The following is a 13218-nucleotide window of genomic DNA, read 5'->3' as shown; positions in this document are numbered from 1 at the left end:
CTAAAATGGATTAAATACATGTTCCTCATCAATCTAGGCACTGAACTCACAAGGACAGTGTTCTTGAAGCTCTAGGATTAAATAAACATGAAATGTATCAACTGTCGCTTCACTACTGAAAACTCGCTAACCAAAAAGTGTTTCTCTTATCCTCTAACACAAGCACTTCCTTCAACCACGAGTGAGTAAACAATTGTTTAAAAAAAAATATTGCGTGTATTTGATGGCCTGTACAGGTCCGGAAAGATACATCTATTGTTTTGTTATGTGTTTTACTCTGCCTGCAAACACACTGGATGATTCAGAATCCATTGAAGAGCTTGAACGATTCATTGACAAGAGATACTTACGAGCTCAAAGAAATGTCGCTGGTTTCATAGGATTCAAGCACTGTTAAGGACAATAAACCCAATCAACTAAACAAACCAAAGCCAAGTAGTATCAAAGATGGCACTAAACCATCCCCAAGCAAGAAGACGTGCATGTAGAGTTGGCGAGAGGTTTACTGATATGGATGTTGACTTGTTAAAACCCATCAATGAAAGGCTTGCCAAACTTGAGAGGATGTCAATGCATTATGTGCCGGTCTAGAATTCAGCCAATGTCAGATTAATCTAAGAAAAGAGAACACGGAACTGAAAGGTAATGAAGACTCTATTCATGCAAGGTGGAGGTGTTGCAAAGGGAGAACAAACAACTTAAAGAAACCTTGCTTGATGTACAGTGTCTATCAATGCGGGACAATCTAATCTTTTCAGGGATAATGGAGAATGACAACATCAGAAGCTGTGAGGACACCATCTGAGACTTTATGTCAACTCAACTGAAACTGCCCACATATGTTATGCGTAATGTCACTTTCTCCAGAGTCCATAGAATGGGTAAGGCCTCTGGGACTAGGCCACGGGCTATTATTGCATGTTTTTAAATTTTTAAGCAAAAGGAAAATAGCGAAGAGCAGTGGCAGAGAACTCAGAAACACTAATTTTGGAATTAATGATCACTTCCCCACGGAAAGGAGAAAAAAAACTATCCCACCATGATGGAAAAGCGTTGGCCGAATCAACGAGTCTCCATGGTGATGGATAAACTTTAAATCAACGGGCAACTGTATCAGGATTCCAGACTAACTCCCTGGCTATTTTAATTCAATGTTCAAACATGTGTATCATGACAACTTCAACTATAATGAATACATGCACTATTGATCTCCACTTGACAAGGAAAGGGCTGCATATACAGTGGGGAGAACAAGCATTTGATAACCTGCAAAACCGGGCAGTGTTTCCTACTTACAAACCATGTAGAGGTCTGTAATTTTTTATCATAGGTGGAATCTAAAACAAAAATCCAGAAAATCACATTGTATGATTTTTAAGTAATTCATTTGCATTTTATTGCATGACATAAGTATTTGATACATCAGAAAAGCAGAACTTAATATTCGGTACAGAAACCTTTGTTTGCAATTACAGAGATCATACGTTTCCTGTAGTTCTTGACCAGGTTTACACACACTGCAGCAGGGATTTTGGCCCAATCCTGCATACAGACCTTCTCCAGATCCTTCAGGTTTCGGGGCTTTCGCTGAGCAATACGTACTTTCAGCTCCCTCCAAAGATTTTCTATTGGGTTCAGGTCTGGAGACTGGCTAGGCCACTCCAGGACCTTGAGATGCTTCTTACGGAGCCACTCATTAGTTGCCCTGGCTGTGTGTTTCGGGTCGTTGTTATGCTGGAAGACCCAGCCACGACACATCTTCAATGCTCTTACTGAGGGAAGGAGGTTGTTGGCCAAGATCTTGCGATACATGGCCCCATCCATCCTCCCCTCAATATGGTACAGTCGTCCTGTCCCCTTTGCAGAAAAGCATCCCCAAAGAATGATGTTTCCACCTCAATGCTTCACAGTTGGGATGGTGTTCTTGGGGTTGTACTCATCCTTCTTCCTCCAAACACGGCGAGTGGAGTTTAGACCAAAAAGCTATATTTTTGTCTCATCAGACCACATGACCTTCTCCCATTCCTCCTCTGGATCATCCAGATGGTCATTGGTAAACTTCAGGCGGGCCTGGACATGCGCTGGCTTGAGCAGGGGGACCTTGCGTGCGCCTCAGGATTTTAATCCATGACGGCGTAGTGTGTTACTAATGGTTTTCTTTGAGACTGTGGTCCCAGCTCTCTTCAGGTCATTGACCAGGTCCTGCCGTGTAGTTCTGGGCTGATTCCTCATGATCATTGATGCCCCACGAGGTGAGATCTTGCATGGAGCCCCAGGTGATTGACCGTCATCTTGAACTTCTTCCATTTTCTAATAATTGCGCCAACAGTTGTTGCCTTCTCACCAAGCTGCTTGCCTATTGTCCTATAGCCCATCCCAGCCTTGTGCAGGTCTACAATTTGATCCCTTATGTCCTTACACAGCTCTCTGGTCTTGGCCATTGTGGAGAGGTGGGAGTCTGTTTGATTGAGTGTGTGGAAAGGTGTCTTTTATACAGGTAACGAGTTCAAACAGGATCAGTTAATACAGGTAATGAGTGGAGAACAGGAGGGATTCTTAAAGAAAAACTAACAGGTCTGTGAGAGCCGGAATTCTTACTGGTTGGTAGGTGATCAAATACTTATGTCATGCATTAAAATGCAAATTAATTACTTAAAAACCATACAATGTGATTTTCTGGATTTATGTTTTAGATTCCGTCTCTCACAGTTGAAGTGTACCTATGATAAAAATTACAGACGTCTACATGCTTTGTAAGTAGGAGACACTGCCGATTTTGCGCTCTGGAGCAGGTTTTCATGAAGGCTCTCTGTACTTTGCTCAGTTCATCTTTCCCTCGATCCTGACTAGTTTCTGTGTTCCTGCTGCTGGAAAAACATCCACACAGCATGATGCTGCCACTCCCATGCTTCACCGTAGGGATGGTGCAAGGTTTCCTCCAGATGTGACGGTTGGCATTCAAGCCAAAGAGTTCAATCTCAGACCACAGAATCTTGTTGCTCATGGTCAGAGTCCTTTAGGTGCCTTTTGGCAATGTAAGCCACTTCTCACTAAAAGGCACTTCTGGCCACTACCATAAAGGCCTGGTTGGGGGAGTACTACAGAGATTGTTGTCCTTCTGGAAAGTTCTCCCTTCTTTACAGAGGAACTCTGGAGCTCTGTGTGTGACCATCAGGTTCTGGTCACCTCCCTGACCAAGGCCCTAATCCCGCCATTGCTCAGTTTGTCCAGGTTGGCATGGTCTAGGGAGAGTCTTGGTGGTTCCAAACCTATTCCATTAAAGAACGATGGAGGCCACTGTGTTCTTGGGGACCTTCAATGCTGCAGAAATGTTTTGATACCCTTCCGCAGATATGTGCCTCGACACAAACCTGCCACGGAGCACTACGGACAATTCCTTCGACCTCATGGCTTGGTTTTTGCTCTAACATGCACTGTCAACTGTGGGACTTGATGTAGACAGGTGTGTGTGCCTTTCCAAATCATGTCCAATACATTTAATTCACCCAGGTGGACTCCAATCAAGTTGCAGAAACATCTCAAAGATAATCAATATTATTTATTATTATATTATTTACCCAACTACTCAGAGCCTTTGCTATGAGACTCAAAATTGAGTTCAGGTGCACCTGTTTATTTTTAACATGTTTGCAAAAATGTGTAAATCTGTTTTGTCTTTGCCATTATGGAGTATTGTGTGTAGATTTTTGTTTTGATTAGGATCTCTTAGTCCTCATTTGGACTAATCTTCCAAGAGTCCTTAAACATTCAAATACAATTTATAATACAAACACATTTTCAAATATAACACACTGTTACAAACAAACATAATACACTGACATATTGACCAGATAAAAACTGTCTAAAAAGAGAGATTAGAACAACTGTCCTTTGTGTTATATTTAAATGGTTTTAAAGTCTTGTTTGAATTTATATCTAGAAATGTTTCTGGTTTGCTCAGATAAATTATTCAATTTCTTTATTGCTCTAAGTCAATGTTATTTTGCCTATTTCTCTTTTTTTTCTCTTTATTTCTCTCTGGATAACACATAGATGGTGGAGTATTTCCTTAATGTCTCTTACCAACTGAGTACTGTTTTGAATAGAGTTTGGCTGTTTTTAAATGGTGTATATTATAAAATAAGCCTTTTCCTGGTGGAACAGACCAACATAACTTTGGTTTTCTTGGTGTTTAAAAACAGTACACTCACAAACCTGCCATTATCCTTAGCATTGAGCCACTGGTCAGTCATGTCAACCAATGCAGTGGTAGTGGAATGTTTTTTGGGATAAGCATGCTGATTGGCTGTAATCAGATCATTCTTTTCCATGTACTCTCATATTTGTCTACTCACAATACCCTCCAATATATTACTGAGTGAAGATTGACTATTGGCAGGAGTAATGGGTTCTTTGCTGTCTTTTGGGATAGGACATATCCAGATAGGACACTTTAGAGCTAGGTCTATACACACATCCCACCAATATGGATGCCTAGTGAGGCAGATGTGCTTGAGCCCATAGTGCCTCTATTTGACAATAAGGTCATCCCTCCTCTTAAAAGGTTTATGATTCTGAATGCACAGTGCTGCACCCCCACTATTCCTGTCCCTTCTAAGTAGACTATATCATGAATCTTCATTTGCCAATCATTTACAGATGCATCTAAATGCGTTTCGGTCAAAGCTAATATATGAATATTATTTAAGTTGACCAAATTTAAAAACCTCATGTATTGTTAGGAAGGCTACATACATTAACCTGAACTACAGTGGGGAGAACCAAGTATTTGAAACACTGCCGATTTTGCAGGTTTTCCTACTTACAAGAGAGCATTGAAGATGTGTGAAACTACGTGCAAATTAATTACTTAAAAATCACACAATGTGATTTTCTGGATTTTTGTTTTAGATTCCATCTCTCACAGTTGAAGTGTACCTATGATAAAATTACAGACCTCTACATGCTTTGTAAGTAGGAATACCTGCAAAATCGGCAGTGTATCAAATACTTGTTCTCCCCACTGTACCTCTCGTGTCGGAGCCGTTGAGTTGTGACTCTACTTTGTCTCTATACTGACGCTTAGCTTGTTTGATTGCCTTGGATTGAATAGCTACACTGTTTGTATTCGGTCATGTTTCCGGTCGCCTTGCCATGATTAAAAGCAGTGGTTCGCGCTTTCAGTTTGCGTGAATGCTGCCATCAATCCACGGTTTCTGGTTGAGGAAGGCTTTAATAGTCGGGGTCAACTTGAGAATTAAATTAATACATTCTGAAAATTGTAGTATTTCCCAATATTGAACAAAATGTAAGTGATTGATTAAATATAATAACTTATATTTGCATACATGTTTTGTTTTCCTTGATAATTTAAGTGTTTGTCCTGAAAATCCATTGTTTCAACAAAATTTTATGTACGACATCTAACAAAGAATACAAATTCATTGAATTTCACTGAATAAATTGTATTTCCTTTCATTCAAATTGCAATTCTGTATCCTGTTTACAACTTCAATTCAAATGCCTCAAATTCAAATTCTGGAATCTCAATTCAATTTTGACCTGGTTGCTATACAATGGTGGAGGTTGAGGCGAGTGACCCATTCACAATTTAAAGTCCCTCCACACCCTACATTAAACAGTCTCTCCAGGATTCCAAGATAGCATACATAGTACAACGCAAAAATCAACAAATCCATGCATATTACGCGAGAGCTCACAATTGACCCATCACTGCACTTTACTGCATTAAAAGGGTCCAAAACAAATGAGGTTTCGCAATTTCGACCACTTACCTCAAACTGCCCAATCAAACCATACGTCAAACTTTCTTCCCCCGTCTGCGTCTTAAAATGTCAGTCATCAACCATCAGTTTATGACAGACAGAACAATGAACAGGAATCTCATTTACCAACAAAAATCACAGCAGCGTGGGGCCATGAGGAAAGAATCAGAATCAGGCCGAGACACTAAGGGAAAAAACGGAAACCGGGACTGGGTGTCGAGGGGGTCTCCCCCCCAAACCCCTATTATCTGTTACAATTGTAATCAACCAGGACATATTGCAGCCTACTGCCCTATTAAAGAAGAGCCAATGCCATGTAACCTTGGTGAAAATGAAGATGATATACGGTATGCATGTCCTGTTGTAACCACTGTACTTGAAAGATCAAGAAACAAACATATGTGCAGGGTGAAGGTTGAAGGGAAAGAGGTTGAAGCACTGCTGGATTCCGGCAGTATGCTAACCCTGGTCGTTGCAGGCCTAGTGCCGACTCATAAACTGGATACAAGACAGGATATCAGTGTTACATGCATTCATGGGGATACCCGTCTGTACCCCACGGCCTTAGTGAGCATACAAACAGAGGACGGTCTGCTGGATTATGAGGTCGGCGTGGTCCCAAAGATGCCATATGATGTAATAGTGGGTGGAGACTTTCCTAACTTTGCAAAGTTAGGCCACAAGAATGGCATATTTGAGAAGCCAACAACCCCGACCAAGCAGGAAGAAGCATGGGGCCTTCAACCAAAGCCAAGAAAAGAGGTCTCCCAGGGGACAACATCACTGGTGCTAGTAGGGGAGGAGCAGGATGAAGTGGCAAACCTCGCTGATAACGAACAGCCCGGTACTAGTGGGGCTGGGGTCGATCTGAATCCAGAGGACGACGATCTAGAACCAGCAGACCTGGCAGGGTCCTTGACTAATTTTGGGACGGCCCAAAACCAGGATCCAACCCTGCAGCAGGCCAGAGCAGATGTGCAGGTCGTAGATGGTACTCCCATAAATGTTGGGATGATGCCTAATAGTTTTCCCCACTTCATCATGAAAAAGGGTTTGGTGTACAGAGTCTCGAAAATAGGGGTTGATGTGGTAGAACAGTTGTTGGTTCCCACTCGGTACCGGAGGACAGTACTGGATCTAGCTCATGGGCACATTCTGGGTGGACACCTTGGTATCGATAAAACCCGAGACCGGATTGTAAGGAGGTTTTACTGGCCAGGAATTCAAGCTGAAGTGGCTCGGCATTGTGGAGAGTGCCCGGAGTGCCAGTTAACAGCTCCCCGACCAGCTTTTAGAAGCCCGTTAGTGCCACTCCCCATAATCGAAACGCCATTTGAGAGGATAGCGATGGATTTAGTGGGCCCACTACCCAAATCCGCCAGAGGGCACCAATACATTCTGGTCATTCTAGATTATGCCACTCGCTACCCAGAAGCCATTCCCCTTCGGACGATGACTTCCAAAAATATCGCAAAGGAATTAGTGCTCTTGTTCACCAGGGTAGGGGTTCCAAAGGAGATCCTTACTGACCAGGGGACCCCCTTTATGTCCCGCCTTATGGCGGACCTTTGTAAACTGTGGCAGGTGAAACAGTTGAGGACATCGGTTTACCATCCTCAGACGGACGGGCTGGTTGAGAGATTCAACCGAACCCTGAAGTCAATGCTCAGGAAGGTAATCGAAAAGGATGGGAAAAACTGGGATTGCATGTTGCCGTATCTGATGTTTGCCATTAGAGAGGTTCCTCAAGCCTCGCTGGGGTTTTCTCCCTTTGAGCTGGTATATGGGAGGCATCCCGGGAATCTTAGACATCGCCCGGGAAACCTGGGAGCACCAATCCACCCCGTATACTAGTGTCATAGAGCACGTCACGGCAATGCAAGACAGGATAGCCACAGTCATGCCCATCGTCAGAGAGCACATGCGACAAACACAAGAACACCAGCGGCACACTTATAACCGGCAGGCTACCCTGAGGGAATTTCAACCGGGAGATAAGGTGTTAGTGCTGATCCCCACGGTAGAGTGTAAACTACTAGCCACATGGAAAGGACCATATGAAGTACTGGAGAGAATAGGAGAAGTCAATTATCGGATCCGACAGCCAGGTCGACGGCCCCAGGAACAGATTTATCACATAAACCTGTTAAAAGCATGGAGAGAGAGAGAAACACTAATGGTCACATACCCCACACACATTCAGGAGACAGCCGAAGTAAATATTTCACCCACTCTGTCCCCAGCGCAAGTACAGGAAGTAAAGACCTTGATCCAGAAAAACAGATGTGTTTTCAGAGGTACCTGGCCGGACTGAGGTTACGGCTCATGATATCGTTTCCCTACCAGGGAGAAAAGTGAGTATGAGGCCATATCGGGTACCCGAGGCTCGACGGGCCGCGATTAGAGCAGAGACTGAGAAAATGTTGACAGCTGGAGTGGTCGAAGAGTCACATAGTGAGTGGTCTAGCCCAATTGTGATGGTCTCCAAGCCCGATGGGTCTTTGCGGTTCTGTAACGACTTTCGGAAGGTAAATGAAATCTCAAAGTTTGATGCCTACACCATGCCCCGAGTAGAACTACTGGAGAAAATTGGTCATGCTCGGTACATTACGACCCTTGATCTGACAAAAGGGTACTGGCAAATTCCTCTGACCCCCAGGGCCAAAGAAAAGACAGCCTTTGCAACACCTGACGGTTTGTTTCAATACACCGTCATGCCATTCGGCTTACACGGGGCCCCAGCCACCTTTCAACGGCTCATGGACAAAGTCCTAAAACCGCACAAAGCATACGCCGCAGCTTATTTAGATGACGTGGGGATCTACAGCCCAGATTGGGAATCCCACTTACTCCGGGTACAGGCAGTGTTAGACGCCCTTAGAAAGGCAGGGCTCACGGCAAACCCTACCAAGTGTTATGTGGGGTTAGAGGAAAAAGAGTATCTGGGATACACTGTGGGAAGAGGGTTAATCAAACCCCAACATAAGAAGGTGAAGGCAATTGGAGAATGGCCGAAACCAGTAAATAAGAAGCAGGTTCGAGCCTTCCTAGGGCTGACCGGTTACTACCGGAAGTTCATCCCAAGTTATGCCACAGTGGCCGCCCCACTTACCGACATGACTAGAGCCAGAGGGCCAAACATGGTCAAATGGGATGAAAGGGCCACCAAAGCATTTAGGACATTACAGGAGGCTCTCTGCTGTAACCCAGTGCTGGTGGTACCAGACTTTGAGAAAGAGTTTGTGGTTCAGACGGATGCCTCAGAGTATAAAAGGGTATAAAAGTTCAAGGGACTACATAAGTATTTGAGCATATTGGTCACATTGTGATTTGCCTCAAAACATATGGTAATTTTGTAAAAGTCTGATTTCAATACAATACTGGTAATCCAGCAAATTGCCAAAGCTTTATTTGATGGGCCACATACAGTATACAAGTAAAATATTGTCTTTGAGATTAGCAGTGCTATCCCAAGAGGTAGAAGGGGTGGAACACCCCATCCTGTTTTTAAGCAGGAAGCTGGAACCACGGGAAACAAACTACTCAGTCGTTGAGAAAGAGGCGCTGGCAGTAAAGTGGGCTCTAGAAAGTCTGAAGTACTACCTGCTGGGGCGCCACTTCACCCTCATCAGTGACCATGCCCCACTCACCTGGATGCATAGGGCTAAAGATCATGCATCACGCTCGGGTGATGCAGTGGTTTTTGAGTCTCCAACCGTTTCATTTTGACTTGAAACACAGAGCAGGGAAGGAAATGGGAAACGTGGATGGGTTATCCCGCATGCATGCATATTTTGCTGCGGTAGCCCGGCCTAGGGGGTCGGATCTAGGGGGAGAGATATGTGGCAAAGAAGGGGGTCGAGTCATAAGTGGCAGATATGTGAGAGCAGAACTAATAAACGGGCTCTGCCCGATCACTAAAATGGCCACCCCTGTCAGAACTACAGATCACAAAATGGCTGACCGCCAAAACTACAAGTCCCAGAAGCAAGGGGAACCCTCAGAAGGTGGAGCCGACCCACAGATAAAGGGTCAAGAAAAACCAGGAAGAGGGAGAGAGAGTGCTGGAAGGAGCTATGAACAATAGAGAAAGAGACTATAGAGATTGGCTGGATTTACTGTGTATGAGCTGGATTGTTTTGGACTTACCTGTTGGCGTTTGGACCTGGACCTACCGAGAACCCGATTCGTGTACCGAACCCTGCTATCCTTGACCACGCCTACGGCCTGGGTGGACCAGGACGGAGAAACAAACACACAGGTACTGTCCTGTTCGAAAGAACTCTCATTCTTGGGTGATTTGGTGACAGTTTACCACTTAGTTTGTGACAAACGCTCCTAACCTTGAAGAGGTTTGCCACAATATGTAAGCTATTTTGCGTGCAACAGTTATGGGTGGTCAAAACAGCCTGAATGAGTATGGATTTCTGCATGCAAGTGTGCAACAGTTGAGGTAGTGTGTATGTACATTCTAGGTCAGAAGTTTACATACACCTTAGCCAAATACATTTAAACTCAGTTTTTCACAATTCCTGACATTTAATCCTAGTAAAAAGTCCCTGTATTAGGTCAGTTAGGATCACCACTTTATTTTAAGAAAGTGAAATGTGAGAATAATAGTAAAGAGAACGATTTATTTCATCACATTTCCAGTTGGTCAGACGTTTACATGCACTCAATTAGTATTTGGTAGCATTGCCTTTAAATTGTTTAACTTGGGTCAAAAGTTTTGGGTAGCCTTCCACAAGCTTCCCACAATAAGTTGGGTGAATTTTGGCCTATTCCTCCTGACAGAGTCAGAGTCAACTGAGTCAGGTTTGTAGGCCTCCTTGCTCACACACGCTTTTTCAGTTCTGCCCACAAATGTTCTATGGGATTGAGGTCAGGGCTTTGTGATGGCCACTCCAATACCTTGACTTGTTGTCCATAAGCCATTTTACCACAACTTCGGCAGTATGCTTAGGGTCATTGTCCATTTGGAAGACCCATTTGCAACCAAGCTTTAACTTCCTGACTAATGTCTTGAGATGTTGCTTCAATATACCCACATCATTTTCTTTCCTCATGAAGCCATCTATTTTGTGAAGTGCACCAGTCCCTCCTGCAGCAAAGCACTCCCATGCTTTACGGTTGGGATGGTGTTCTGCGGCTTCCCCCTTTTTCCTCCAAATATAACGATGGTCATTATGGCCAAACAGTTATATTTTTGTTTCATCAGACTAGAGGACATTTCTCCAAAAAGTATGACCTTTGTCCCCATGTGCAGTTGCAAACCATAGTCTGGCTTTTTTGGAGCAGTGACTTCTTCCTTGCTGAGTGGCCTTTCAGGTTATTTCGATACAGGACTCGTTTTACTGTGGACATAGATACTTTTGTACCCGTTTCCTCCCACATCTTCACAAGGTCCTTTGATGTTGTTCTGGGATTGATTTGCACTTTTCACACCAATGTACGTTCATCTCCAGGAGACAAAACGCGTCTCCTTCCTGAGCGGTATGACGGCTGCGTGGTCCCATGGTGTTTATACTTGCGTACTATTGTTTGTACAGATGAACGTGGTACCTTCAGGCGTTTGGAGGTCTTGGCTGATTTCTTTTGATTTTCCCATGATGTCAAGCAAAGAGGCACTGGGCTTGAAGGTAGGCCTTGAAATACATCCACAGGTACACCTCCAATTGACTCATAATGTAAATTAGCCTATCAGAAGCTTCTAAAGCAATGACATCATTTTCTGGAATTTTCAAAGCTGTTTAAAGGCACAGTCAATTTCGTATGTAAACTTCTGACCCAGTGGAATTGTGATACAGTGAATTATAAGTGAAATAATATGTTTGTAAACAATTGTTGGAAAAATTACTTGTCATGCACAAAGTAGATGTCCTAACCGACTTGCCAAAACTATAGTTTGTTAACAAGACATTTGTGGAGTGGTTGAAAAACGAGTTTTAATGACTCCAAACAAAGTGTATGTAAACTTCCGACTTCAACTGTACACACACACACACACCTGAGTATGCAATTTTTTACATAGTATGTGTCCAGCTAATTTCTTTGAACGTTAAATGCCTGATTTTGAAGTAGGAGCACAAATACTGTACTGCCCACATAGTGTGTGTGTGTGTGTGTGTGTGTGTGTGTGTGTGTGTGTGTGTGTGGTTGCAGTAGTCTTTCGAAGTAACCAGGTCATTCACCTAAAACCACAGGCCCTAGCAAAAACACTCTGCATCATGCAATACTAATTAATATAGAAGGGTCAAAAATGTTGCTGCAATCAATTGGCTACCAACCCACAACCGGTGGTTGTTGTATTCTTTATTTTAGTTAAATGATACTATTATAATAGCACTTAACAATGTTAAAATTTATATTTTGGATGTGGGATGGGATGTTGCTGTGGGGGCAGGGTAATTCAACAGGGGGACGATGTTACTGTAGAGGGAGGGAGGGAGGGGGAAATTCGACAATACTGTGAACATATTATGCTTACCTTGAACTGAAAGGGATGTATCTCGTTGAGTGAGTGTCTCCTTAGCTTCTTGGTTAGAGTCTTCAACATCCTGAAATTTTACGAATATGGTTTCCCCAAACTATTTTTGTTGCTAAATGTACACTGGTGTGAAGCCATGCGACAACTAAAGTGCATTCATTGCGAATGTACAGCAGTTTACACATCAGTCGCACACATTTACACATGAACGCACACACCACACACACAAAGGTGGCACGCTCAACTTCTGTTGAAGAGAAGAATCAGCCTATCAGGTTGAAAATAAACTCTGTGCAGGTCAAAATCTTGACATGATAGCGACCAAATCCGTTATTTGTGACAGGCTGGATTAGGACGAATTTGAACTAAAACCGACTTCTTGTGCGTTTATTTAGCTTGGTAGCGACGTAGCCAGTCCTGGTAGCTGGTTGGTTTCCCAGGTCCCAAATGAATACATCATAGTCGTTTCGACTTTCTCCTCCTATACTTTGCAAAAATAATTGTAGGAACAGCGCGCAAACTATGTAGGTTACTTTTACTGAACTTGCTCACTTTTAGACACGCACACAGCACTCATTCTCACAGACATACACACAGCCGAATGTAGGCTACATGGCACGCTAGTTTACAACATACATACTACTTCTCTCCGTTATGGATCCGTCTTTTTCATTGGCTTCCCCACCGAATGATGTCGTTTTTTTCTGTCGAGGGAGGGGTGACTGTCTATTTCTTAAAGCCATATCTTGTTTTCATGGAACGATAAGCCTTATGTTTATATACTGCCTAAGTCTGTAATGTATTTCAGCCCATTTTCATCTATTGGAGGAACAATAGGGTTACATAGATTTGGGAACTGTCAGGATGATGTGCGTCAAGTTTCGAATTTGAACTATAAAATAGCCTACTTCGTTTAAATATAAAATAATAGAATGTATTAGAATA

At 43.2% G+C, this 13218-nt stretch overlaps 1 protein-coding gene across 5 annotated transcripts in view; it reads right to left on the bottom strand.

Moving 5' to 3' along the window:
- Nucleotides 1-12986, bottom strand: part of LOC112234387 — a 70567-nt gene extending 57581 nt beyond the window's left edge. For 4 of the 5 annotated variants that reach the window (XR_006084532.1, XM_024402464.2, XM_024402468.2 and 1 more), the window contains exon 1: nucleotides 12274-12907. Coding sequence is in view for 4 of the 5 variants with exons in the window: in XM_024402464.2 (XP_024258232.1) it covers nucleotides 12274-12342 (69 nt within the window). In the remaining variant the exon portion in view is untranslated. The other variant, XM_024402465.2, reaches the window with a different exon arrangement.
- Nucleotides 12987-13218: the final 232 nt, after the last annotated feature.

The sequence above is a fragment of the Oncorhynchus tshawytscha genome, linkage group LG11 (genome assembly GCF_018296145.1).
Source record: "Oncorhynchus tshawytscha isolate Ot180627B linkage group LG11, Otsh_v2.0, whole genome shotgun sequence".
NCBI lineage: Eukaryota > Metazoa > Chordata > Actinopteri > Salmoniformes > Salmonidae > Oncorhynchus > Oncorhynchus tshawytscha.
This window is presented reverse-complemented; position numbering and strand designations above follow the sequence as displayed.